Raw genomic sequence first — 27,461 nt, 5'->3', positions numbered from 1 at the left:
TTTTGAAATTTACGATGATACAATTGCCTTCTCTATCTTTTCTCCTCCTCCCTACCCAGCTTACCCTTCTTACATTTAGAATTTCCCCTCGTTCGCCCCCCTGCAATGGTCTATGGATATTTAGCCATTGGATAATCTTGCCTTTGAGTTCCCGTTGCGATTCTCTCTGACCTATTCTAAGTTCAGGAACCCCCGTGAATATAACTGAAAAAGGACTGGCTTCTGGCGGTAGATTTACATAAGGCAAGTGGGCTTGGTATCTCTCATACTGGTCAATGCCCGATTGCGGGTTAAGCTGTTTGGGGCTAGCCAATAGTCCTCTATTCGGGTGTTCAAAGTCTCCCTGTCCCGGACCTTTAGTGTGTTCCCCGTTCCCCGGATGTTTCATTGTGCCCTCGTGCTCCTTATTGGAAGTAGGCGTTGGTTCGGGATGTACCTCAGCGATGCTGCATTGTTCATTACTCACGCAGTTGTTATTAGCCAAGCGAGTTAGTTGGGCCGGCACAGCCACTTCAGGGTTTGCCTTATTGACCATTTGCACCTCCATGACCTTGCCCAATTTCGATATTTCATGCGCCATTTTATCCAGTTTACTGGTCAACGGTTTGATTTGGCTTATGATGTAGATTTCCAGATGCTTTTGAAGATCTAAAATGATGTCATTTACCCATCCCGGCGGTATACAACGACCTCTCTTTTCTGTTGTATAAACCTCTTCTCCCCTATTTACTGTTTTTTTGCTCCTAGTGGGTTTCTTCCAGTTATGCATATTTGGGTACTTCCGCCCCCCTTTTCTGCTTTGTTTGTTAGATTTTTTGGAAGTCCCAACCATACTCGGGGATTCATCTTCTATCATTATCTGAGCACATGGAACATCATCGATGGAATCATTTTGGGTGTCATTTAAAGACGACAGAGTACCGTTAGTGTCCTCAATTGGCATGGGCGAGAGCGGCACAGTGGTTAGAGTCATAGAAATACGTCTTTCAGTCCTTTCTATCTCGCCCGCCACCTTTTGCAGCATTAAATCTATTGCCGTTGGGGTGTTTTTAGGGGGTGCCGTATTAGTAGTCAGCGTTCCTGGCTTTTTTGAAGTCTGAGGAGTGTCTGCCTTGCTTTTAGTGGAGCGAGTTTTAGGTCTTGTAGCCATGAGATTTATATGGTATTTCGTTTGTTTCTCGTTCCTCTTCAGGGCTAGACACCTTACTCAGCTTTGGTGTAGTAGTAATCAGTTCCTTTATAGGCTTTTAGCTAGGGACACTATTTGTGTCGTCTACTGCTTCACAACCCCAGCTTATTAGGCCTTAAGCGACAATACCTTATCGTGCAGCCAAGATGTATTGCCCGTCCCGTCCCTGGACGTCCCCGGACGGCCACAGACGGCCCGCCCTCTGCCCGGGCTCAGCCCGGCGTCGCCCGCACGCGTCCCGCGACGCGGAGGGAGCGTCCTGTTTTTGTAGTGCCTCCGGGCACGCAGCGTCAGGCAGCAGGAAGTGGCTGAGGTGTGCGCAAGGCTCCCTGGGAGCTGTGGTCTCCAGCCACAGGCCACGAGATGTAGCTTTGTGGCGCGGTGAAACCACAGCGTTGGAAGCCCAGGAGTCACGAGCGCGTTTCAGGCAGGTGAGGGATGTTGCAGCAATGCCTGTGATTTCCAGCTATGGACCCCCGCTCCACCGAGGGAGCGTCCTGTTTTTGTAGCGCCTCCGGGCGCACAGCGTCAGGCAGCAGGAAGTGGGCTGAGGTGTGCGCAAGGCTCCCTGGGAGCTGTGGTCTCCAGCTGCAGGCCGCGAGATGTAGCTTTGTGGCGCGGCGAAACCACAGCGTTGGAAGCCCAGGAGTCACGAGCGCGTTTCAGGCAGGTGAGGGATGTTGCAGCAATGCCCGTGATTTCCAGCTATGGACCCCCGCTCCACCGAGGGAGCGTCCTGTTTTTGTAGTGCCTCCGGGCGCGCAGCGTCAGGCAGCAGGAAGTGGGCTGAGGTGTGCGCAAGGCTCCCTGGGAGCTGTGGTCTCCAGCCGCAGGCCGCGAGATGTAGCTTTGCGGCGTGGCGAAACCACAGCGTTGGAAGCCCAGGAGTCACGAGCGCGTTTCAGGCAGGTGAGGGATGTTGCAGCAATGCCCGTGATTTCCAGCTATGGACCCCCGCTCCACCGAGGGAGCGTCCTGTTTTTGTAGCGCCTCCGGGCGCGCAGCGTCAGGCAGCAGGAAGTGGGCTGAGGTGTGCGCAAGGCTCCCTGGGAGCTGTGGTCTCCAGCTGCAGGCCGCGAGATGTAGCTTTGCGGCGCGGCGAAACCACAGCGTTGGAAGCCCAGGAGTCACGAGCGCGTTTCAGGCAGGTGAGGGATGTTGCAGCAATGCCCGTGATTTCCAGCTATGGACCCCAAAACAACTAAAAACCTTAATGTAGCTTTTCGCAAATCACCGCAGTCCAATAAAATATTAACAGCTTCACCACCGTCAAATGTTAAAATATTTGTTATAACGTAGAGTGTTGACATTCCCAGCAAAGTGTTACTTTACTGCATAAAGGCTGCTGCTAGCCACCAAGTTCCGGTAGCTCTGAGACGCGCAGTCCTTGTGACCTCCCCGCCGGATTCTTTTACATTCACTTTCCGCTGCAGACATGGCCGGTGGAGGGCTCAGCACTACGGGCACAGTGCCCTTACCAATCTGGTGGATGTCCTCACCGTGTCCTTGGTGGCCGCACGTCCCCTGGCTCCCACAGGCACCTCCATGACAGGTAGTCCACGATCAAGTGCAGAGAGTTTGCAGTCCGCTTGCCATCCTGCACTTGGAGTGACTGATTATCAAGTACAAGGAGGCGTGACACCTCACAGGATCCAGCCTGCACGGCTGCGTCACACCTGGGTGCCTGGTAATCTGGCGGGGCACCCCCTACCTCGCTCCCTGCAGTGCACTTTTGTCAGACTATTCGTGATGAAAATGTTAATGGTTACCGAAGTGCACTTTAAAAGGGATGCTTGAGAAGCAAACACCTTCAATTCATTTTGTGTTATATATCACCCATAGATTTGGTGGCAGTACTGAGACTGCAATACTTTCTACATTAACTGCCTAAAAAACATAAATATGGAGTCTTTAAAAAAAACACCTCGTAAAGGGCGGCAATCTAACTCTCATCGGATGTGTTTTTCTGCAGTGGCGCAAACTAAGGCCTTAGGCCCACATGTCTTCTCACTACTCAAGGACAAATACCCAATGAAGTCATACAGATAATTATCTCTTTACTGCCCTTCATCGGACACGTATGGTTATTACAATGCACTGCTTTTAAAGCTTTAACTTGTGTGTTTTTAAGACACAGAAACAACCCATCAAACTTGCTTCAATCCTTTAAGTGCACTGCTCACACCTACTATGCCATTCATAACCTTGTTTAAATTGATCAGTGTTGCAGATAAACCCCCACCCCCCTCCCCGATTCATAAATGAAAGTGTTGTAAGAGTACATATGTATAGAGACATTATCACATTGGTAAGTGTTGCAGTAGAGATTTAAACAAGCAGGTGCGTATGCATCTCCTCGTATGCAGCACTAAATGTCATGTTACATCAGGGCTCTTGTTCCAAAGTGTGACAGTGGCCTATTCTCTGGCTCAGTAAAGTATCTCCGCTGGCTTACTCACTCCCCCCTCCCTGTCCATGTCTTTTTCTTTATTTTTTCCTTCACTCTTCCTTCATTTCCCTCACTCTGGTGCCAAACCATAGCAAACAAGGCTAAAACGGACAAAAGGAACATGGAAAACCCTGGTGCATGAAGGAAAGTGCAGCAGCCTGCTCCCACTGGTTGCATTTTGTTCCCGAATCCTGATGCTGAGAGGTGATGCTGTTTGGAAGGATTAAGTGCGTGTGTGAGCACTTCTTACCCATACCAATGTTCCAGTTTCACACTGTGGAAATCATACCTGTCCCAATAATGTGCTCATCTCCTTTCAATCCAGGAATATATTCTACCATTTCGTTTAAGGAGAGTTAAACCAGTTGCAAATTGCAGCTTTTAATTACCACCCGCAACCCCAAATACTACCAAAAGCTAGAAACCTATGGCAACCACTTTTTTTCAGAACGTTCCTTTTTTGGTATAGCATGCACTTATTTTCTAAATAATCACTCCACTGCAAACATTTTTTTAAAAATACATTGTCATTTACAACGCCAATAGCTCTAACTTTCACAAATGTGAGACCGATTGCATTGCAAATGCTTGTTGTATTGGCAAAGACATGTGAAAACTGGTAATGCTGGTTAAAAAACGGCCAGGTGGAAAAGCATAGCCAGATCAGAAGTTGTGGCCTGCGGGCCATTTTATTTCACCTTGCCCGCCTGGCCAAAATGTAGTGCTTCTAATTGTCACCGATGTTTCTGCCTCTTTGAGCTTTAAAATACATAATTTATCAAACATGTGTCTAAAAAGGATCCCAATAAGATTTGCTGTTTCAAGAACAAGCGCGATCTGGGAATGTGGGCCACTTTTTTGTTGGTGCCCGGGCCGTATTGTGATCCCAATCCGACCCAGCACGAGACCATAAAACAGGCCACAAACAGTAAAAAGACAGGCCACACTGTAGTCTAGGAGATCAGGCCTTTGGGCACTACCAGATTGTCCTACAGGCCAGCCCAACCCTGTGGGTGTTCTAAACCGCCAGAATACTTGTTTGTTGTGTGTCAGAAACGGATCTGTAATATCAGTGGCCATGCACATTTAGAATCACAAGAACATTTTTCTACTTCATTACTTTCGCCTTTGATCATGTAACCAATAAGGTGAGGGATAAATGTGTTGGTTCAGCACTGGTTTCTTTTGAATTGTCTTACCATGACAAAGCGGCAAAGCAGGGCATCGCTGTGTTTCCTTGTCTGGGCCCTCACAGATGGAGCCATTGTTGCGAGGAGGAGGGTTGATACAGGCTCTCGTGCGCACCACAACACCTTCCCCACACGTGACCGGGCAGTCTGACCAGGGGGACCACGGTGTCCAAGCCCCATCCACTGAGGTAGATGAAGAGAGAAGTCATTTCAGTCTCTTACAGAGTAAGAACAAAGCAATCAACACACAAGTAAACAACAGGCCTGGTGAGACTCCATGAGTTTCCTAATCACGTTAACAATAAGGGAAGATAGATTCAATACAAGTATTACACTGAGAATTCTATATTCAGCATAAATGTTGAGGACTAGATGTTTTATACCTATATACCAAAGGTCCTATTTATTTATTTATTTTGAGTGTTTTGTATAGCGCGAATAAGACCCTTTCGGGTATCAGAGCGCTTTACAAGGCAGATATAGGTGGTAGACATAGGCGTAAAAAACTATGAGGTAGAAAGATACATAAATGGTATCAAATATAAATAAACACATATATACACGAGTACAAAATAGTTCAGGTGAATTTGGCCAAAAAGATGGCTTACACTTCTTTTTTGAAAAATTTTGTGGAGGGGTTCCGTCTTGTGTCAGGAGGCAAGGCGTTCCAAATCCTGGGGGCCATTCCTGAGAAGTTATGGTTATATGTTTTCTTCTTGGAAAATCGTTGTGGTTTCAATAGAAGGTTATCGGAACTCCTGGTAGTTCTAGTCCCAGATAGTAATTGTATGAGGGGGCAGCACACCTACAAAAGTCTCAACTTCCGCAAAATAGCAAAACCACCTCTGTTTCTGTTTTACAAGATTAGAAATGCTTAGTCCCAAGCAGGTGCCAGGAACTTCCACTAACACCCTCTCTTCACCAAGACAAGCTGAGGCTAGGAAAGGAAGTCCATGGTACAGACGATTGGTAAGATACACACCCTCCTAATATGTACACGTGCACCGAGGAGAGAAATGTACACCACTGGGGCTAGGTATTCTAGAACAAACACACTGAAAATACAATCTGACAATGGCCTCCAGGACATGTACACAGTCACGCATGTATGAGGCAACAGCCATTTATGATGAGAATGGCACAGGACACCACTGTGGAAAATACCCAAGTAAACTACAGTGTGGGGGGGACTGAGAACTCCTACATCAAGGATAAAGGGCACTTACATTGTGACTCTGGGACAGAGGCACTCATCTCATCACTCAGCGAGACGGAAAGTAGGAGAGGGAATACACAATCCCTAGGACAGGGCCAGGCTTGGGAAGCTACTAATATATCACTGTCCTGAAACAAACACACCCACTACAATAACTGGGACAGGAAGCTAGAGACAAGTGCATCGGTACACATGTGCACTGAGGTAGTGGGGCATGCACCAAGTGAGAGGAGTACTGCACATAGATACTTGGAGTAGAGAAACACAACAATTGGGACAGGGGCACTGGCACACTGGGTGAGAGAATTCAGAAGTGCTGGGACAGAGACTACACTGGCTCTGGGACCGAGAATATGCTCACACTGGTGTAGAGGCTAGACAGACGTGGCCTGGAAAACACATGGATCCTGAGACATAGAATATAAACATTGAGGCTCAGGAAACACATAAGTACATCTTTCAAGCTTAGACTGCTGTGGAGTAGGGGGCAGCTACAATGGGGCAGGGCATATACTGCAACTAGGACACACATACATCGGGATAAAGGAGTAAACTGACACATGGGGCACACAAACTCATGGGCAACAGGGAACTAAATTGACTGGGACATATATTACGATATTCAGGATTAGCAAAGTTTCCAAAAGTACGCTGGGAACGCTACATCGATTGCAGGTTTCCAGGCATACTCCTACATTTTTTTTGTAAATTCCATTTCTGACCTTTTCCAGTCTGAAGGGGTTCGATTGGAATTTATGAATATCCAGGTGTATATTTGTGGTTTACATGAACTCTCAGAGCATTGCACTTACTTCCCCAGTGATTAGATGTCCTCTTCTGAGTGTAAAACCAACTTTTGAGAAATTTAAAAAGTATTTTATATTTGTAACAATCATTGGTAAAGACAATAGGTCGTGCTATTGGCAATGTGTTTTAGCCATGTTGTACATCGGTGTGGCTGCTATTCAGTATAGATAATAGTGACATGGCTTTGAGTACAGTGGGGTGGAGTGGGGTGATTTGTTGCGGAGTGAGGTGGGGTGGAGTGGAGTGGAGTGCAGTTGGAGGTTGGCGTGGGGAGGAGTGGGATAGATTGGGGTAGATTTGAGTGGCCAAGATTGGCGTAGATTGGAGTGGGGTAGATCGGGGTACAGTGGCCTGGGGTAGAATGGGGTAGAGTGGACTGGGGTAGGTTGAGGTAGAGTGGAGTGGGGTAGATTGGAGTGCGGTAGAGTGTGATAGAGTGGAGTAGACTTGGGCAGACTGGAGTCGGGTAGATTGGGGGAGACTGAGTTAGATTGGAGTGGGGTAGATTGTGATAGAGTAGGGTAGGTTGGAGTAGATTATAGTGGAGTGGGGTAGAGTGGAGATGATTTGAGTTAAATAGGGTGGGTTAGAGTAGACTGGAGTCGAGTGGGGTGGAGTGGAGTGGGGTAGATTAAGGTAGATTGGAGTGGGGTGGGTAGATTGGAGTGGAGTGGGGTGGATTGGGTTGCAGTGAAATGCAATGGAGTGGGTAGATTTGAGTGGAGTAGACTGAGGTAGATTGGAGTATATTGAGGTAGAGTGAGGTAGAATGGAGTGCAGTGGTGTAGATTGGAGTGGGGTAGTTTGGGGTACAATGGATTGGAGTAGGGTAGAATGGAGTGTCGTGGGGTGGACTGGGGTGGAGTGGGGTAGATTGGGTGAAGGGGAGTAGATTGGAGTGGGATAGATTGGGTTGTAGGGCCTTGGGGTTCACTGAGGTGTAGTGTAGTGGGTAGATTGGGGTACATTAGAGTGTGGTAGACTGGGATACATTTTGATAGATTCTCCTGGGGTAGATTGGAGTGGAGTGGGGTAGATTCGAGGGTAGTGGATATTGTGATATTGGAGCAGGGTAGATGAGTGTGGAGTGGGGCATACTGGGGTAGGTTGAAGTGGAGTGGGGTAAGTGGGGTGAAGTGGGGTTAATTGGGGTAGTTAGAAAGTGAGTGTAGTGGAGTTAATTGGGGTAAATTGGAGTGGAGTGGAGTGGGGAATATTGGCGTGGATTTCGTGTGGAGTAGGGTGGGGTACATTGGGGAAGATTGGGGTGGATTGTAGTGGAATGTGGTCAAATTGAGTGGAGTCGTGTAGACTGGAGTGGGGTAGGATGGAGGAGTGTACTGGGGTAGATTGGGGCAGAGTGGGGGTAGACTAGGGTAAAATGAAGTGGGGTATATTGTAGTGGAGTGGGGTAGGTTGGGGCGGAGTGGGGTGGGGTAGATTGGAGTGGAGTGTATTGGGGTAGGGTGGGTTGATTGGTGTCGATATGGGTAGACTGGAGTGGATTGGAGTGGGGTAGAGTGGAGTGGTGTAGATTCAGGTAGACTGGAGTGGAGTAGGGTAGATTGGGATAGATTGGCTCGAAGTGGACTGGGGTACATTTGAGTGGAGTGGGATAGACTGAATTGGAGTGGGGTAGATAGGGTGGAGTGGAAGAGATTGAGGTGCAGTGGGTTAGATTTGAATGGGGTAAATTGAGGTGGATTGGAGTGGGGAGAGTGGGGTGGAATGGAGCAGGGTAGATTGGGATAGATTGGAGTGGATTGGGATATAATGGGGTGTACTGGAATTGGGTAGATTGGGGTGTAGTGGAGTGGGTCGATTGGGGTACACTGGAATGTGGTAGATTGGGACATTGTGGTAGATTGGAATGGGGTAGACTGGAGTGGAGTGGGAGAGTAGAGTGGGGTAAATTGGAGTGGGGTAGATTGGGTTGGGGTAGATTAGAGTGGAGAGGTGTATATTGAGGTAGATTAGAGTGGAGTGGGTAGATTATAGTTGGGTTGATTAGGGTGAAGTGGGTACGTTGGAGTGGCTTGGGGTAGTCTGTGGTAGATTTGGAATCGTTTCGGGTACAGTGGAGTGGAGTAGTCTGGGGTAGATTGGATTGGAGTGAGGTAATTGGAGTGAAGTGAGGTGGATTGGGGTCGTTTGGGATTAAGAGTAGTGGGGTAGATTGAAGTGGATTAGCTTGGGGTAGAATTGAGTGGAGTGTAGAGGGGTAGATTGGGATGGATTTGGAGTGAAGCAGAGTGGGGTAGATTGGGGTAGGAAGATTGGATTGGAATGGAGTAAACTGGAGTGGAATGGAGTGGTGAAGTCCCAAGTGGGGTATGTTGGAGTGGATTGGAGTGAACTGGGGTAGTTTGGAGTTGAGTGTATAGAGGTAGATTAGAGAGGAGTGCACTGGGGTAGATTGAGCAGAGAGGGGTGGAGTGGGATAGATTGAGGTGGAGTGTGGTATATGGCAGCGGAGTGAGGTAGATTGGATAGAATGGAGTGGGGTAGATTGGGATGGAGTAGGTTGGGTTAGAGTGGGGTGGGGTAGATTGGAGTGAAGTGGAGTGTATTGGAGTACGTTGGGGTAGATGGGTGTGGAGTGGGATAGATTGGTGTAGAGTGGAGTGGGGTAGATAGGGGTTGATTGGAGTGGAGTTGATTGGGGTAGATTTGAGTGGAGTGGGGTAGAGTAGAGTGGGGTGGGGTAGATCAGAGTAGAGTAAATTGGGAAATACTGGAGTGGAGTTGGGAGTAATGGGGCAGAATGGGGTGGATTGGAGTTGAGTTGGAGTGTAGAGGAGTAGATTGGGGTAGAGGGGAATGGGGTAGATATAGGTAGACTGGAGTGGAGAGGAGTGGGGTTGATTATGTTAGATTGGAGTGGGGTAGAATATAGTAGAGTGGGGTAGAGTGGCGTGGAGTAGATTGGGGTATATTGGAGTGGAGTGGGGTAGATTGGGATAGATGGGAGTGGAGAGGGGTAGATTGGAGTGGAGTGGAGCTGTGGCCATTACACTACATCTCTCGCACCAAAGTGCATTATGAATATAGGGCATTTGAAAGTGTTTTTGATGGAATACATATGAGAACGAGGACTTAGGCACTGGTTTTAAGAAGAAATTGCAAATGTGCTGTGCTGCACAACACTGGAGTGCTTTAAACAGACATATACTTTGTATGCTCAGAGAGGAGGTGAATACATACGAGACCGAGGACACAGGTTTTAAGCACTTTAAAAAGCCACATACTTTTTGTTTGAAAAATTACACCGGTCCAAAATGTTTATGTTGCTTAGTGACAGCCTGGCCTGAAATATTTGGCTAAACTGCTTGTCTAGAAAGACTATGGGAGACCAGTTTCAGACTAGTGCATGCTTTAAACACACACATGCTTTGTATGTGCAGAGATGAGGTACAGCCTACAAACATGCAGTCACCCGGACTGCTTTAATATTCAATGACATTTGTTTGATGCTATAAAAGGAACCATCAACCGGTAAAACAAACTCTAACTGCTTTAATAGACCCTGCCATTCGATTGGTGCTGTAAAAGGAAACGCCAAATTCCCCCAAAAATTAAGACAACAACAAACAAACCTGTAGGATGGAAGTTAAAGACTACCCAAATGTGTAGGATGAGTGGAATCGATGGACAGAAAATTAAAACAAAGGAGCGTGAATCACAGTGCGATCAGAGGAAAAACACAAATCAAAAATAAATAATGTAGGCTTTATTTATGAGGCTTCTTGCACCACCAGAACGTCCTTCTTGTGATGTTCCATGGCGCAGGACCCTGCTCCATATTTACATGGCAGCACTAAGCCACTTTTTTTGCTTAATGCTGCCTCGTAAATATGGTTCTGCAGTTTTCTCGGTTAAAGGAGCTTGCTATGTGTGTTGGTGGGGGCGTTCCCAACAACATCCATGGCTTTTTGACACTGCTCCAGATTTACGAGAAACTGTAAATCTGAGGCAGCGCCAAAAACGTACGCCTCCCCTTTATTTATCCTTGTTTTTCCTTTTGCTATGTGTGCTGCATTCTGCAGCACACATAGAAAGAGGAAAAAACCTTTTCTGATTGTTTTTGTGCAGAAAGGTTTCCCTGCCTGCACAAAAATAATCAACCCCGCAACGCAGTCACCCTTGCAACATGGCGCAAGGCAGCCCATTGTGTGCTGGTACTGGGAAAAAGAGCAGAAATGCGCTGTATCTGATAGATACAGCAAATTCCTGCCCTTTTCTTGTAACCGTACGGCAGCGCTGCAGGAAGGCGTGCGGCGCTGCCCTATGGTAAAACCTCATAAATGAGGACCTTAGTACTTAGTCCATGCTCTGGAAAAACAAAAGGAAGTGATGTGAGACAGATGGCGGCCAATTTGGAGGCAGCTAAAAGAATGTCATTCTACCCAGCAGATTGTAAGTAATTTGTGAGCTCAAAGCTCTTTACTGTACTCAATACCCCTCGCAGCAACAGTACATGAGCACTATTAGGAGAGACCTAAATTGGGCTTTGCGCTTATGTAAACTAAATGCACATGTGCAAATAGATTTGTGTTTTAGGTCTACTGACTCTGACACTGCAAATTCAGATGCTGAGACTGGAAATTAACTGACACACAGGGGGAGATATTGACATTGGAATAGGCAACCAGGGATTCTACAGTCACGGAGACTCTAACACTGGGAGAGTAATACCCTGTTATACACACAGTAGGACCTGTGGTGGCCGATAAGCATGCCGAGAGGGAAACAAAAGCTCAGTGTATATATTCATACAGCTTATGATGGAAGGTTACAAGAACCGGCCCTTCTTTTGGAGACCATGAAAAACAATCCACAACTCAAGCAGACAATGGTTTGCGCTCTGAGGATCCTAACGACAATAAGAGGTTAGGCAAAAGGCAAACGTACTGTGGAGAAATTTTGTAATAGCAAAATAGAAATTGTATAGTATTCAACAATTTACACTTGTGTAAGGAAATGCTTCTTTTTGCATGATCACTTCCAGACTTTGGGACTGATGCTGCTGTTTTTTAACTCTGAGAGTGCACCGAGGCCTGCTAACCAAACATCAGGGCCAATGTTTTAACCATTTGCAAAATGTATGTTAAATTGGCAACAACCAATTGGCAGAAGCTGATTTTCTTATAAGTCCCTAGTATAAGGTACCAAGGGTACCCAGGGCATGTAAGTTAGAGAGTCCACCCAGGGTTGCAGCGCAGATTGTGATACCCTGAGTGCGACAAAGAACAAAATGGCTCCCAGGCTAACACTGCAGCCTGGAAGAGCAGTTTTAAACTGCTCGTTTGACTTTTCCATTTAAACCAATGGCAAAGCCCCCACTTCCTTGACAATATATGTAAGTCTCCCCTACGGAAGGCTTATCAAACCCTAAGGCAGGGAGTATTATATTATTAAGTGGGAAATTTACTTTAATATGTCACAAAGGTAAAACTTCCAAATTGCAGTTTTCACTGTGGAAAACGCAGCAGCCCCATTGGCTAATACTGAGCTACAGGTTGATATATAAGTCCCGATAACTTCTGAATGGGGCTACTAAAATGGGTACTTCAAGGTATCAAATGAATTGTGGCATTAAAACTAACTTGATAACCAAGTTGAAGTTTTTTGTATTTTTTAAACATATGTTAAATAGCATTTATAATGAGCGACATACAAAATTCAAGACAGGTCACAAATAAAATACAGCAGGTGAGTCAATGAAAGCAGGTGCAGTTCAGAAATAATACAGTAAATGAACAAACAGCACATATTGAACAAAGGGGGAGATTCAGGGGAAGCAACACATGAAAAACATAGGAAAACTTCATTAATGGCAGATCATCCCCCTCCACCACCTTATGTTGGGGTCTCACGTAGTGTATGACCCACTATCTGAACATAGCAACGCCCTAATAGGTGTGACTTTCTGTATCATGTCTCATTATCAAATGAACAATTGGTAAGTAGTAAGGAAAAGGGAAACATGGAAACAAGCATACTTAAAAAAACAGAAAGTCTCAGGGTGCAAACCAGTCATTATTAGTAAAGGACATCGAAGCGGGAGTAGGTAGGTAGTCCACTTGGGGCTGGAAGGGGACCCCAGGATTCAAAGATGGTAAGCAGTGATCCAGAAGGGTAGGGGGCAAGTATCTTGGAGATCCAAAACCAGTTAAGGAGGGGCAATCCCCACTCAGGGGTCATCTGAACCTGCCTCGGTATCACTCTCTGGCGCTCCAAGGTCTCTAACACCTCCGTCCACAGCTATGCTTTCAGACGTCTCTACATCTTTCGAGTGTCCTCCCTGAGCAGAAACCTCTCCTCCGCTCTAGTCAACGTAGTGACATCCTTCACCCAGATCCCAACAACTGGTCCCACCATAGATTTCCAGTCCATCGCTATCCACCTCCTGGCCAGTGCCAATTCTAAATTCAAAAGCCTAAAGCCCACCTTTCATGGTTTAGCCCTAGAGACCGACCCCAAGAGACAGACCTCCGAGGTGCAGGCGAGAGCCTGACCCCGAGCGATAGTCAAGGTGCATATCACTGTATCCCAGAACAAGCGAAGGCGGGGGATGCTCCAGGTCATATGGCAGAAATCTGCATCCAGGAATCTACATCTAGGGCAGCCCAGTGGCTCACCCCTGTAGATGACCTGAATGCTGTGAGTCATCACCTAGGTCATTGGGACATACCTAAAATGGATATATTGAAATCTCATGCACTTGGAGGTCTGTTTTGGATAGACCAGTGCCCTGTAACACCCTGAGTCTATAAGGTCACGTCCCAACACAGCTCCCCATCTGCGCGTAAGGGCCAACAAAGATTTCTGAACCATCCTGGTCAGGAGCCTGTTGAACCAAGTCACCAAATGTTGCGCCAAACCTATGGACTTCAACAACTGTAGCACAGTGTGCAGCTCCGGCTCCTCACAATCCCCGGCCCACAAATTCCTAAAGGGGCACGTCAGCACCTCTTAAGTCAGGAACTGGCCTGGGGGCAAGGCATATTGAGATATGATCTCCTCCAGTGTTATCAGGGAGGCCACTTGGTAGCAATCGCCAACCACCACAAGGAAGAGGTGTAGCGCTGCGGCCAGGGAGACTGACACCGGATGCTGGGGCTCACGGTTCAATCCCCGGCAGCAGGTCAGCCCAGCACCATGTGACTCTGGGCAATAGCTCGCTTAATCTTCCTGATGGCCCCCAGCGCCCGGATGCCTCCGCGTAGCTGTGCGCTTTACAAATACTGGATTTACATTTTACATTTACAAGTCCAGCCTCAGTCCAGGTAGAAACTTGTGGGACTGGAAAAATGGAAAGAGGATTCCAGTGTGTAAGCTCTACCAATGGTAGGGCCGGGGCATAACGGTACGTCCCTGTAGCCCTCACTACACAACACCACCAGCATTTCAAGGCCACCGCTAGCAATGCACCCAGACAGAGAAGTACCATTGCTGGGCCAAGTAACTTTGCTGGCAGTGCTCCCTGGTTATGTGTCATCACCACTGGGCTAAATTCTCCCTTGTGCGCTCCGTCAAGCCACGAGTGACCCAGTGGAGTTTCGCTGCCAAGAAATACAGTTCAGAGTCAGGGGCTCCCAGGCCCCCTTCATCAGGAGGCCAGTGGAGAACCTCGAGAGACATCCTATGGTGGCCCCCATCACAGATCAAGCTACAATTGGTTCCGTTGGGTAAGCACTGAGAAATGCTGTTTTAGAACCTTAACATTCCTTCAAAAAAACAATACACATCAAATGTATTCGTTCATCAAGGATACACCACACCTACAATAATTTACCAAAAATATATGAATTTATTTGTATTTTTACATTGATTTTCTATCTATCACATAAAAATATTTACTAAATCAATTGATACGGGCTGTCAGACATAAACCATAAAAACAAAGTAACAATACAAAAACAATTCACTAAGTGACGGAAGTGAAATAAATGATAGAAAATCAATATACATATAACTCTGTGGCCACTGCAAAGCAGCCCTTCTTTGCAGTGGCCACGGAGTTATCTATGAATGATGATATTAGTAATCCGATACATGTGCTTGTGGAGTATATCTTGTTTGTGCGACAAGGGCTATTATGAATAACTGGTATGAACAATATGTACCAGATTGGAGCTTGGAGACTTAAAGACTTATATTGATGTATTCAATCTCGCCCCACTATCATGCAGGAGGGGGGTGAACATACATATATTGCTCAGGAGATGTTTGTATGTCCTTGTGGCATGGGATGTTAATTGTAATGAGATTTGATGTGACTAACTTGAATCTTTCTAACACCCAAGGATAAATGTGTTTTATTTTGCAGTATTTGTATCCCGTGTCAGGGGAATTGCCTCCACACGGCAGGATTGCTGTATTTGTTTACCCTGGTAATTAACCAGAATAAGGTAACATGGTTTGATTGACTGGGACTGTTGAAAGTCCTGAAGAGGACCGGCGTGACCCGTTAGTGTGGGCACACTAATTACAGTCAAAACATGTTGACTTTGGCAGTCTAAGGAGGGTTGTTGTGAGCTCCTAATATTCTCTCAAACAAGGCCACCCTTCTTGAATTTTTAATCCAGTCTGTGGGACCCTGGAATAAAGTGAATCAATAGGTTACCCTCGAGCCAGTTTTAGGTTTATCTTTCACTGCACTTATTTCTATCACTGTTCCCAGTCTGGGTTGGTAGCACTTTGTACTCACCCATTTATGATTATTGCTTATGTTGTTTGTTTAACCCCCCCCCCATGCTCCATCCTGTGCTTGGCTACGTCAGGGTGTTTTGTAAGCAGACCCGATGATGAAGCATGTCACACACAGATTTGTGTGTGAGTGAGGGCAGTTTTACTAACATTCTTTGTGCCCCTGCATGCGTTTTCAGTTTTGGTTTCCTCTCTACCCCTCTTGGTGTGAATATATTGTAGAAGGGGGTTCGGGGTAGATGAGTTGTTGACCCTCTCCCCTTTCTTTTCGTGTGAAATAATAATCCTGATTTCTGCCAGGACGAAACTCAACAATATTTGACAGGTGGCAAGAACAAGGGCGTAAACGCATAGGGTCTTTATCTGACCCGGATGGCTTGATCCCATTTGATCAATTAAGACAGGATTACGATCTCCCTTCAACAGATGAGTTTCAGTATTTGCAGCTTCGCCATTGGGTCATGGGGCCAACACACCAGGAGGCATCCTCGAGAAAGCTACCTCGGTTTGAGAAATGGCTGGTGCAAAAGCAGGACGACAAACACCTTATATCAGAACTTTATGTGTGGTTGACAGGGGTTTGGAAAAGTGAAAGGAGCAAAAGGGCAGAAGCAGTAGGAAGAAGTACTAGGGTGAGCTATGTCCGACAAAGAATGGGAAGACATTCACCACAGAGCCCGACACACTGCACACAACACGGCAGGCGCAGAGTCTGCATAGTGCTGTCTTATTGGTATCTTACCCTGGCTTGAATGCACTCCTTGGAAAAGAGTCAATCCAAGAGATGCTGGCGGGGTGCAGTCAGACAGGTACCCTGGTTCACCTACTTTAGCACTGCTCCAAATTAGAATGCTTCTGGGAGACAGTCCTTGACAACATAGATAAACATTTGAGAGAAAATCCTGTGATTCCCAGCTTATGCACTCCTGGGCCTACCAAACTCTCTGACATTCCCCTTGCACTCCCTGAAGGGCAGACAAATGGCTCTTGCGTTACTCGCTGCGTGACAAGTAATCCTGGCTAGATGGGGCACACCAGAGGCTCTGGATCGGTTGGCATGGTTACAGAGATTGTGGCTAATCTTAGCCATGGAGCGAATGTCCTTGGTGGCAGACCATAAAGACAACAAAATACGTGGAACTTTGCTCTACGTTCATTCAGATACTATCTACTGAATTTCATGAAGTCACCTGCCCACAATACTTACGAATCCTGCGCCTCCTTCCTCCCTGAGAGGAAGTCACTACAGTCCACCCTTGCCATATACTTACTCGTAACCCTTGCACTCGGATACTAATCCAAGTAATATGCTAGGATCAACGCAGGGCCAGTGCGGAGGAAAAGAGGGACGGAAGGGAGGGGGGTGGTAAAAGACATTGAATTGATTTCTTTTGTAGTTATTTGATTTCTTCTTTTGTTCTGCAAAATGATCTCTCAATGCTGCTGGCCCCTGGGTTGTAGGCGTACAGCTGTGTTTACACCCATTACTGACCAACGTTGCCGGCCCCAGGGATGTAGGCACACAGTTGTGTATGAGAGATTGAATAAAAAGAATGGTTGCATGAATGCAAAATAACTCTTCTCGCATAATAAAACTTAAACTTATTCTCTGGTAGTCCTGTGTGATTATGCTACACTTAATTTCCCGAGTTACGCCCACCTCCAATCAGGAGTAAAAGGCCTCAACCCCCACTGTTGGGTCCAGTAACTCATACTTGCCCCAGGGAACTCTGAAGGTTCTGATTGTTATCCAAATTCAGTTGGGGGCTACTAGATTAATTAACAATGCCATGCCCTAATTTGCACAAAGCTGCAATTTAAAGCGCTGCCAGATGGCAAACATAAACAGGCCTTAACCATTTTTCTCTGACTGTGATATTTGTGGAGGATTCTGAAGGCTAGTGTAGCATCAGAGGGGTGAACAAGAGGAACACTTACCTCTGCAGTCAATGTCTTGGCAGTAGATCCCTTCCGGGGTGCAGATGCTGCAAAATGAATTCAAAGAAATGTCACTTGGGCATGTGATGCACACAACTAACCAACCATCTCTGTGCTAGGCATTGTATGTTAAGGTTAGCAAATGGCTCTTTGCTATAAGGGCATGGGCCTAAGGACCGTGGGAGACAGGGTGGGTTATTCCCCTTTGCTCCACAGATTCGGGAACGAGGGGGAACGGTCATTATCCCCCCAGACTCTGAAGTGGCATAAAGAACACGACTCTCTGAAGCCACGCTACACATAATCTGAATCTCTGAAATGGGATCTGAGGAGCAATGTCTTTTGGCGCAATATGAGCTTTTTGTATTGTTAAATATTTAATTGTGGTCACTGAGGTATTGAGCCTCTCCTAAAACGTCTGTGTGTAAAGTCAGGGGAGCCAGCATGGTATAGAAAGGAAAGAGGCGCCATTTTGAGTTAATGGTAATGCTGGCCTAATGTTGGGTTAATGTTGACTTAAGAAAACTTTAGGAGAGGTTCAATATCCCAGTGACCACAATGAAATAATTATCTAGACAGAAGGAGCCTCAGAGGCACTCTCAGAGTTTGCTCCTTAGGTTACTGCTCTTGAAGTAGATACCGGCTAAGTGCAGCATGGTTTCAGCAAGCTTGGTATATCACTGTTTGATTTTCAGTGACTGTGAACACATTCCAAACAGAAAAGCACACATTAAATCTCATGATCACATACATACTTACACATGTGTATAGAGTCAATGTTATTTAAGGTGTGATTACATTTACTGGACTACATGTACTAACACTAATTCATTAAATAATTCAAAATAAAGCTTTGGCCTTTGGTGTTGAACAGAAACCGAAAATGGAAGGATGTAACTCCACAGTGTCTGATTGTACAGTATGCAACTAGGAAACCTGGGGCCAATGCCTGGCTGTCCAACTCGTTTAAACTCTGTAATCCAAGGCACATCCTTTAGGTCACTAAAACCAACCAGCTTGAAAGCACATTGACGTAATTCACTCCTGGATCTGCGCTCTACAAAACCTCACTTGTATGTGGTTTAATAATAAACAATCTTGCTACCCAAATCATAAAAATATAGGCAATATAAATAGAGAACATGAACACATTTTGGTAACTCCTGGCAATGGAATAAAGGCATGGGGTATTCTTGAATGTTGCATTTTTTTTAAACAACTTTCAATAAATAACACTCAATTCAGTGATATCATGATTTCTGCTTAATTGAGTCACTAGGAATTGTTATTTTTTTCATTTCTCAGAGCCTTCACCATATATTTTCTCGACATTTTTGGCCTAATGTGCATCTTTAATTGCTTGGTTCGTGCTTTGGCCCGCAGAGCTTTGCCAGACCCTAACTTAAGCCCCAACTCTAGAACAGGTGTATCTCCTACATCCTTGTGTCAAGGGCACTGTTCACAAGTACTAGGGTTTCATCCAACAGCCAAATGTATTTGGGTGATCGTAATCCATCTTTAACTCAATTTAACTGGCTGGACTAAGGGGCATATTACCAACCAATAGAGATAATTTTTGTCTCTAACTTATTTAGAGACAAAAATTATCACCGCAAATCGGCGATTTTTATCGCAGATAAACCTTGCTATTAGCAAGGTTTATCGCAAATGCGATAAAAAACGGCTGCAATGCATGAATATCGCTGAAAAGTCAGCGATATTCATGCATTATCGAGCAAATGCTCTTAGCCATGTTATCCACCTCCCATTGGATAACATGGCTAAGAACTGCTCAGGGGCAGGTGTTAGCTCTTGGAGATATTTGCGCTTAGCGCGAATATCTCCAAAAGTTGGTAATAGGAGATAGCGATGTTAGCAACTGTTTCCAGTCACTAACATCTTGGCACGCCCACTTTGCATGTCATTAGTGATAAATATCACTGACATGCAAAGCGGGGCCCAAGATGGTCGCTATCTCCTACTAGCTGTCGCTAACTGGTGTTAGCGACAGCTAGGTAATAGGGAGATAATTTTATCTCCGCTTTCTTGGCTTTTAAAGCCAAAAAAGCGGAGATAAAGCCCCTTGATAATATGCCCCTAAGTTTCCAGATTACAGTGCTTTATAATGAGCAAAGTTTTGAGTACAGTGAAGTCCTGCAGATAACATGAAGTCATATGGTAGCATTATTAACTATGCATACTAAGTTTACTGATGGCCCAGACAATTGGACAGACCAACGGCGGCACAGAGTGGAGGGAGAGGGGAGGGGGACATGTAAGTGCTATGTTACATATTCCATAAACCTTATTTATCCTTTAGCATACACACACCATCACCAGTCTCCTAATAAATATAGTTTGGTTTAGAAAGGAGAGGCAATACTTCTATACATGTGTGTCCAGCCTGATCAAGTCAGGTTTGCATATTCCTATAGAAGCAGGAACAAATCTGATTAGTCTCTGCCTAAGATGGCACAGTAGGCTAACACCACCGACTGAAATGTGACCCCAAGCGATTGTTATTGGCTGAGACTTTAGCAAGCATGCCACTCATCACCTTTGTCATTCAATGTGACATCCTTACCGAGCTAGTAGCAAACCCTAGCCTGTAACGTTCCTCCATCATGAGGAACGTCAAAAACACACAGATGGAACATAGAGTAATAGAGATACGTATGTTTGGTGCACTGAGCATTCAGCTTTCTTCATATAGCTTCATATAACTAATTACTAATTTTCAAGATGGCAAAACAAGAAATGAAGATCAGGAGGAAATCACAATGAAGCCTATGATCAAGATCAGGGCCAGTACTAGGACGGTGCGACTGGTGCAGCTGCACATGGCGCTAACCTCGGCTGGCCCTCAGGGGGTGCATGCTGTTTTTATATATAACTCATGGGTTTGAAAGCACCCGCTGCAGAATTCCGATCTATAGGGCAGGTTTCAGGCAATAATACAAATTTCATGATAACTCTGGTGATGATTAATATTGCTACTAAATAGAGATCACGTTTTGTCTAGTAGCGCAGTGGGTTAATGTGCCGGCTGCAAAGAATGCACACAATGAAGATCGCAGAACAGTATTTTTTGTAGATAGCTCAGTGGCTTACTGCCTTTGTCACAGAGATCCTTTTGTTACTTGCAGTTCATAAATTACAATCCTAATGTAGTGCAGTGACCTATGAACTGTCACCGAAGAGCTGCATGCAAATAGCAAGGCATAGGGTTGGAACTTAATGATTTCCCCAGTCTTTCATTGTTTTAATGTTGCTAAAAAGAGTTTGTTTGGGTAGAAATTCATTCTTGTTAGTAAAGTCGAACCCATCCTCTGTGGTACGTTTTAAATCCAGAGTTTGTACTTCTCCAGAGTCCAAATTAAACACTCCTAAAATATACTGCCGATTCTATCGGTGACATTTGATTCCTACACCTTGTAGTCCTCATGGTCTTATGTAAAATTCCCTATAGGCTGATTCACACACGTGTGATTCATTGCTGGTGTACAGGGGCATAACAGAGGCCCCTGCAGCCCCCGCGGTGCGGGGGGGCCCTCACCCTCCAGGGAGCCCCATCAGCACCACACTTCTGCTGGGGAGCTCTAGATTGAGTCCGGAGGGGGCCTCTTCACGTACGCTGCAGGGGGGGGGGCCTCAAGGTTCGTTACGCCACTGCTGGTGTATAATGTGCGTGTGTGTTGTAAAGTGCTCTGACACCCTACACTGATATGCTTATGGCACCGGAAGCAACAATCTGTTTTGTGCACCCGTCCTGACCTCCTCACCCGGTGCAATAAGCGCTAAAGCCGGCCCTGATCAAGTATATTGTTCGGCTCGTGGAGTAAGGCGCATTTCCAGAAACCATCATTAACTTGCTGCTGGGCCGGAAGGGAGAACAGTCATTGGAGTCAGTTCATGTATCCTTATACTCTTATATTGAGGTGCGTCTAAGTTCTGCTATTTTTGGCCTTATAATAAATTAGCAAAAATTGAATTAAGATCTGTAGTCCTTTGGAAGCATAGGGAAATGAAATGTATTATTCGAAAATTGTTTTTCTCCCCTCTACACTTTCTTAACATGCAATAAGGACCATCGGCCCGGTGTTCCTAAGTAAATCTAGAACGTGGTATGAGGCCCCATCAGACTTGTGTAAAAGCCTCAAATACATCCTGCCCTCAACATTCTGTCTAGTTCCACGGCATCAGGTCTCATGCTGAGATGACTCACCACTGTTGGCATTCGCCTGACAGCCATATGTCCCCAATGCGACTCTCCAGCCCATTGTGTAGGCATAATGGAGGGCACGAACCCTGGTAGCAGGGCCTGGTCCGCGTCTGCGCTGTCCAGCAGTTCTCATCCAGCGATTCAGAGGTGGAAGTCCTGGGATCCAAGAATAATGGAAGAGAACCAAAGGAAAGGTGTGTTATGCAACTAGATCATAAGGGCTGTTGAAACACAAATGTAACACTCATTATTCTTCAACAAATGCAATGCGCTGACTGACAAGACTCACTCCAGTATAAAGGCATCTGCGGTTGTTGAGCATCTTCTAAAAATCTTTTATTTTTTTTATATTTTTTATTGAAGATTTTTCCATTTCCAATCAACCAAACATTTTTTACATATAGCACAGTCACTTTGTCTGAGATGCAAATCAAGAAAGAAAAGAGAAAGAAACATAAAAGCAGTCCTTAATTACGACCAAAAAAGAAAAAAACTAAATAAAAGGAAAAAAACAACCATAAATATACATTCAAATGAAACCACAAAAAAACAAAGAGAGAAGACCAGCATCGACTTTGTTTTTAGATATTCTCCTTCCGTCTCATAACAGGTTCCCATATACGTTTCCCAAGAATTTTGCCTTTTTTCCCTTTCCTATCGTATATCCCTTTTTCTAAATTATATACTGCCAGTAACTTAGCCGGCCATAGATGAAAAGTTGGGGCTTCCTTATCAAACCATGCAGTTGCCACACAGAGTCTTAAAACGGACATATCGATGAACAAAAAGTATTGCGAGCCGCACTGCTCCTCGCCCCCCCCCCCGAATAATCCATACTAGCGTAAGGGTCATTTTAATTCCTAGAGTGTGATCCAAAAAGGCTTCGATTGCTTTATGCAGCAAGCCAAGCCGGGGGCACGTTGCAAATAGATGTATAATATCAGCCTCTAGGCTATCAAACCGGGGGCAACAAATTCCTGTAGTCCCACCCCACTGCGCAATCCTGACAGGTGTATGGTACAAAGAATATATTGTTTTGTAGTGTTTGGCCTGCAATGGTGCTGAACAGAGTAAGGTTTGCCCCATCTCGAGAGAGATCTAGAAACATTCCTAGTCCACCTGAAGCTTATCTGCCCATTTCTTTCCATATTTTTCCAACTCGTCCATCATAGATGCGGACAGCTCTACATAGAATCTCCTAATAGAGCATTCTGCCCCCCTCCTCAATTATATCAAAAATCCTATTTTACAGAACCCAGCAGAGCCCCCCTGTTTGTTTCTAAGATAACTCCGAACTTGCAGAAACTTAAAAAAATTATTGCTAGGAATGCCATACTTCCCCTGAATATCAGCAAACTGCAAAACACCATTAACCCCGATCAAATCCCCCAGTTTCCTAACCCCTCGCCGCCCCCAATCTACCATAACCGAATCTGCGAAAATCTCTCTCGGAAGAGAAATATTTCTATCATTTTGAGTATAGGGGCTAAACCTGCCAATCCCCAATTTATTTAGAAAGTGATGCCCAAATTTTATAAGATGCCATGAGTGTCTTAAACCTGGTTCTTTTAAAATAACTCAGATCTGTAAATTTGGAATAGTAATTCTCCGCATTATCCCCCATAAGTATTGCATATATATATCGATTGATCCTGTCTTTATCTGTGGATCTGAGGGATCTCTCCCCATCAGACCACACATATACTGAATGGCCACAGCCCAATAATACAACTTAAAGTCGGGGACTGCCCATCCTCCTCTATCTCTGGGTAGGGTCTTCCCTTGTGGCCAGATTAATCTATTAATAAGGCTAAAACTAAGACTGATCTTGATCGAATACACAATCTGAATCTCACTTTGGTAGGGCTCACTAATGTTGTGAAGATGATCATTCTGCCCAAATTCCTTTATTTATTTAGGACAATCTCACTAATTTTTGAAGCTAAATGTTTTGTTGCAATTGAACACATTATTAATAGATTCATCTGGGCACAAGGGAACACCAGGAGGGCCCTTCGTTTTTTGAGCATCTTCTAAAAATCTTTGCCTTTTCACAATTCATTTGTATGAGGTATGGAGGATAAATGCAAACAGAGAGTGCATGTTGCTTCCACGTGCATACAATTTGAATACCTTTATTCATTTTTGTGATTCACAACAGGAAAAATCATGGCCACTATGTCACGAAATCTCCAAAATAAGTGTGTTTTGTGTTTGAAGAAGACTTGAGTTTAGAGGTATCTCAAAAGTTGTAAAGGGTATGGCATTAATTGGCAGCATACAAGATGGCGCAGGAATTTAAACTCTATTTGCATTTCAGACATTTGCCCTCAAGTTTCTTTTGGTCATCACCGTACCTTAGTAACCCGCACAAGCAAACTCAACCAACAGACATGAAACACTTCAGTCAATTACTAATTTTGTATCTCTCAGCAACAAACACTCCTCAAATCTCTTTCAAGACAACCTTCTATTCTCTTTAAAATTGATTTTCATAAGGTGTTCACTGTGGCTTCAGTCATCATGTAAATGCAAAGGTCTGCCCTAGCCACAGACTATAACATATTGTGTTACTGTTTAGGACAGTGATTCTCAACCTATTACCCATGGAGAAACAACTAAAATGGTTTTTTATATACTGTGAAGCCCTATCTGTAGAAACAATTACAGAACACAAAAAGTTGATAATGGTAATGAATGAGTTCATGAATGAATGAATACATTTACATCCATTTGTAAAGCTACTCCCAAAGGAAGAGTCCCTCCACTAAGCCAACTGAGGTAACCAACATTCAACTACATCTCTCTAAAAAAAGGAAGGTCTTCAGGCCCATTACAAAAGGTGATTACATTTTGGTCTTACACAATTGTTATGGCAAGGCACTCCACAGCCAGGCGGCCCACATGGAGAACGATTTGCCACCTATTCTTGCTTTAATGACCTAAGGAATTCATTGAAGGCACTTGTTAGCTGAACGGAGTGCCCTGTTCAGCACATACAGTTTAACTTGATCCTGTAGGTAAAAGGGGCCTATTTTGAGCAGTGCTTTGTGAGTGATCATTAAGGCTCTGAATTTCAGTGTTTGCCTGATAGGAAGACAAAGCACTTCGTTCCGGTTACCGCGGATGGACTACCTTTTAGGGGCGTTCAAAATTAGACATGCTGCAGCATTCTGCACCAGATGGAGTTTATTCAGCAGTTTCACAAGCGCCTCAAGATACATCACATAGTTATACCCAAGTCTTGGACAATGTTTTCCATGTATTTAGGGACAGAAATGTGATAGTCTTTTTATTTAGAGAATTTAACACCAAAAATCTGATTGCCGTTAGGGCCAGACTTGCGGCTTAAAGGATAAATCCTTGTCAAATTTCACTTGTTCGTTTTTGATCACCACCACTACTATGACTGGTGTCTTCCCCAATCCTTCAGGCCAGAGACTTCTAATGTTCAGAGGGGAAGTATCCTCAAACACCAAGATCTCCAACTTATTTGAGTTTAGCTTAAGGCAACTGTAGGCTATCCAGTTAGTCATCCATCTAAAGCACCCCTGAAAAGTTGCTATGACTGTGTCATACATGTGGCGGAAGGTTAACATCAAATGGGTGTCATCTGCATAGGACACTATTGAAGCTCTAAGGCTCTATTTCATGCGCTAGTGGTGCCATGTTTATATACTGAACAAAGTTGTACTTAACACTGAACCCTGCGGCACACCACATCTCATTTTCTGTCTCTCGAGATGTACGGGGTAAGTACACGGCTTGTATTATTTTGGATATGAAGGATTTAAACCACCTCTCAGCTTTATCCACAATTCCGGCTTCTTCCAGTCTTTTAAGAAGTTTCTCGTAGGACACCATATCAAATGCAGCTGAGAGGACAAGCAGAATGATCACTTCTTTTTTTGTAATCAATCGAGATTGGTTCTTATAAATTCAGAGACCTCAGCACTCCTTTAGTACCAAAGCCAGAGTGATAGCCAGATTAAGAAGGGCAAGGATTTCCCTTTTCTTTGATAAACTTGGTAATCTGACCAGTATCAAGTTTTCCCATCATTATTCCAAGTGCTAGAAGTAAGGAGATTGTTCTCTAATTACTCAAGCAGTGGGGGTCTGCATTTGATTTTTTGAGTAGAGGCAACACTAATTATTATCTTTTGCCATGCCACAGACATTACTCCTTCTTTCAAAGACATGTTGAATAAAGTGATAAATAAAAAATTAATGGATAGAGAAACAAGAGCTAAAATTTTGAGAGGACAAAGATCCAAAGGGTAGCCTAAACATATTTTTAAAATACCACCATCAGAATCTGCCCGAAAGATCTTCTGAAATGCTTCAAACTTTCCACCCACTTCTATCCTAGAGTGACACCCTCTGTTTTCCTCCTCAAAATTTGAAAAGATTTTTTCCAACTTCTGTCAGAAAAATAAGAAGAGGTCATTGCACAGAGTTTGAAAGGCTGGGATGTATTGTTGGTCAGCTTCAGGATTCAAACAAGCACTGGTAAATGCAATAGGTTTTGCGTATGTGATAACAATACTTTTTATGTAGTAAGTTTTAGCTTGGTGAGCAGTTGTGCAATATAAGTTACTGAAACTCCGTAAAAGTGCTATGACTTGTTTATTGAGAAAAGCCAATAGATTTCGATTCTGCAAATTCTATTGCCTTTGTCAATGTTTTCTTTTACATATTGCAGAGCAGTTGAGCTGCTGTGCAATATAACTCAAAGTAAAAAAAGAAACGCTATGATATAAACAATGCTACCTGCAACCTAGCAGTTTTTATTTTTTTATTTCAAGTATGTTGCACAGTAGCTCAACTGCTGTGTGACATTTAAAAAAACATTGACACTGCCAATAGATTTTGCATAGGTGAAAGCTATTGGATTTGGCACTGCTTGTTTAAATCTGCTTTTGTTGGCTTTTCAGAATTTCTGGAAGCTGCGATGTGCCACCTTCTTTTTAGAATGCACTTTTGCACGTTTTTTACTTTACTGTACCAAGATGGTCATTCACACTAAATGGAAAAGAAAACACAGATGCAGCATCATGTAGCATGCATATGTATACATCATCAATCATTAGCAAAGTCAAAGGTTTAGCTAAAGCATTTCAAAGGCGAGACCGATTGGCATTGACAGCCCTTTTTAGAGTAAACATATTTCAACTACATCAAATTTAGCAGTCAAAGAAAAGTGTTGAACTTGAAACCTTCAACACTTCAGAGTCAGCAGGAGCTCATGTAAAGACATAAAGAACAGAGCAAAATCCTGTTAACCGCATATAAATTGTAAAAGGACAGGTAAGTTAAGACTGGCAAATGGTATGTAATCTTGCGACCTGTACATTAGCTTTATACGCCGTTCTTTCTCCCGCCTGCACTATTAGATACTGCCAGACATAGTCCACATGAACAGTGATAAAGGGAGTTTTAACAACTGTAGACTTCCCTTGTCTGAGATCAAAAACAAAGAGGTTGATGTAGAGTTATACTGCTCTAACGTTTTAGGCAGAAGTGTATATTCTAAACTTGAAGGCAAGGGTCCTTAGACTCCTCCAAAAGAAAAAGAACATGAAGGTTCAGAAAATAAAGGCTCCTTAAGTAATATTTTGAAATATAAAGTGGCAGTGTAGGAAACACTCGTGAATGACACGCAAGAAAAGCACAGGATAAAGTTTAAATTGTGTTTTAGAACACAAGCAGGAAAGGAAGTGTCATTAACCCGAGAAGTT

General features: G+C 44.4%; 1 protein-coding gene across 1 annotated transcript in view; it reads right to left on the bottom strand.

Moving 5' to 3' along the window:
- Window positions 1-27,461, bottom strand: part of LOC144784018 (SCO-spondin-like) — a 1,726,865-nt gene that overhangs the window by 381,829 nt on the left and 1,317,575 nt on the right. The window contains exons 98-100 of the mRNA XM_078662721.1: window positions 21,727-21,879; window positions 17,502-17,548; window positions 4,838-5,011 (exon numbers count right to left, since the gene is read on the bottom strand). Coding sequence (XP_078518847.1) covers window positions 4,838-5,011; window positions 17,502-17,548; window positions 21,727-21,879 — 374 coding nt within the window. The remainder of the gene's footprint in view (window positions 1-4,837; window positions 5,012-17,501; window positions 17,549-21,726; window positions 21,880-27,461) is intronic.

The sequence above is a fragment of the Lissotriton helveticus genome, chromosome 10 (assembly GCF_964261635.1).
Source record: "Lissotriton helveticus chromosome 10, aLisHel1.1, whole genome shotgun sequence".
Classification (NCBI taxonomy): Eukaryota; Metazoa; Chordata; class Amphibia; order Caudata; family Salamandridae; genus Lissotriton; species Lissotriton helveticus.
Note: the sequence above shows the minus strand (reverse complement) of the source record. Positions and strands in the feature narration are given on the sequence as shown.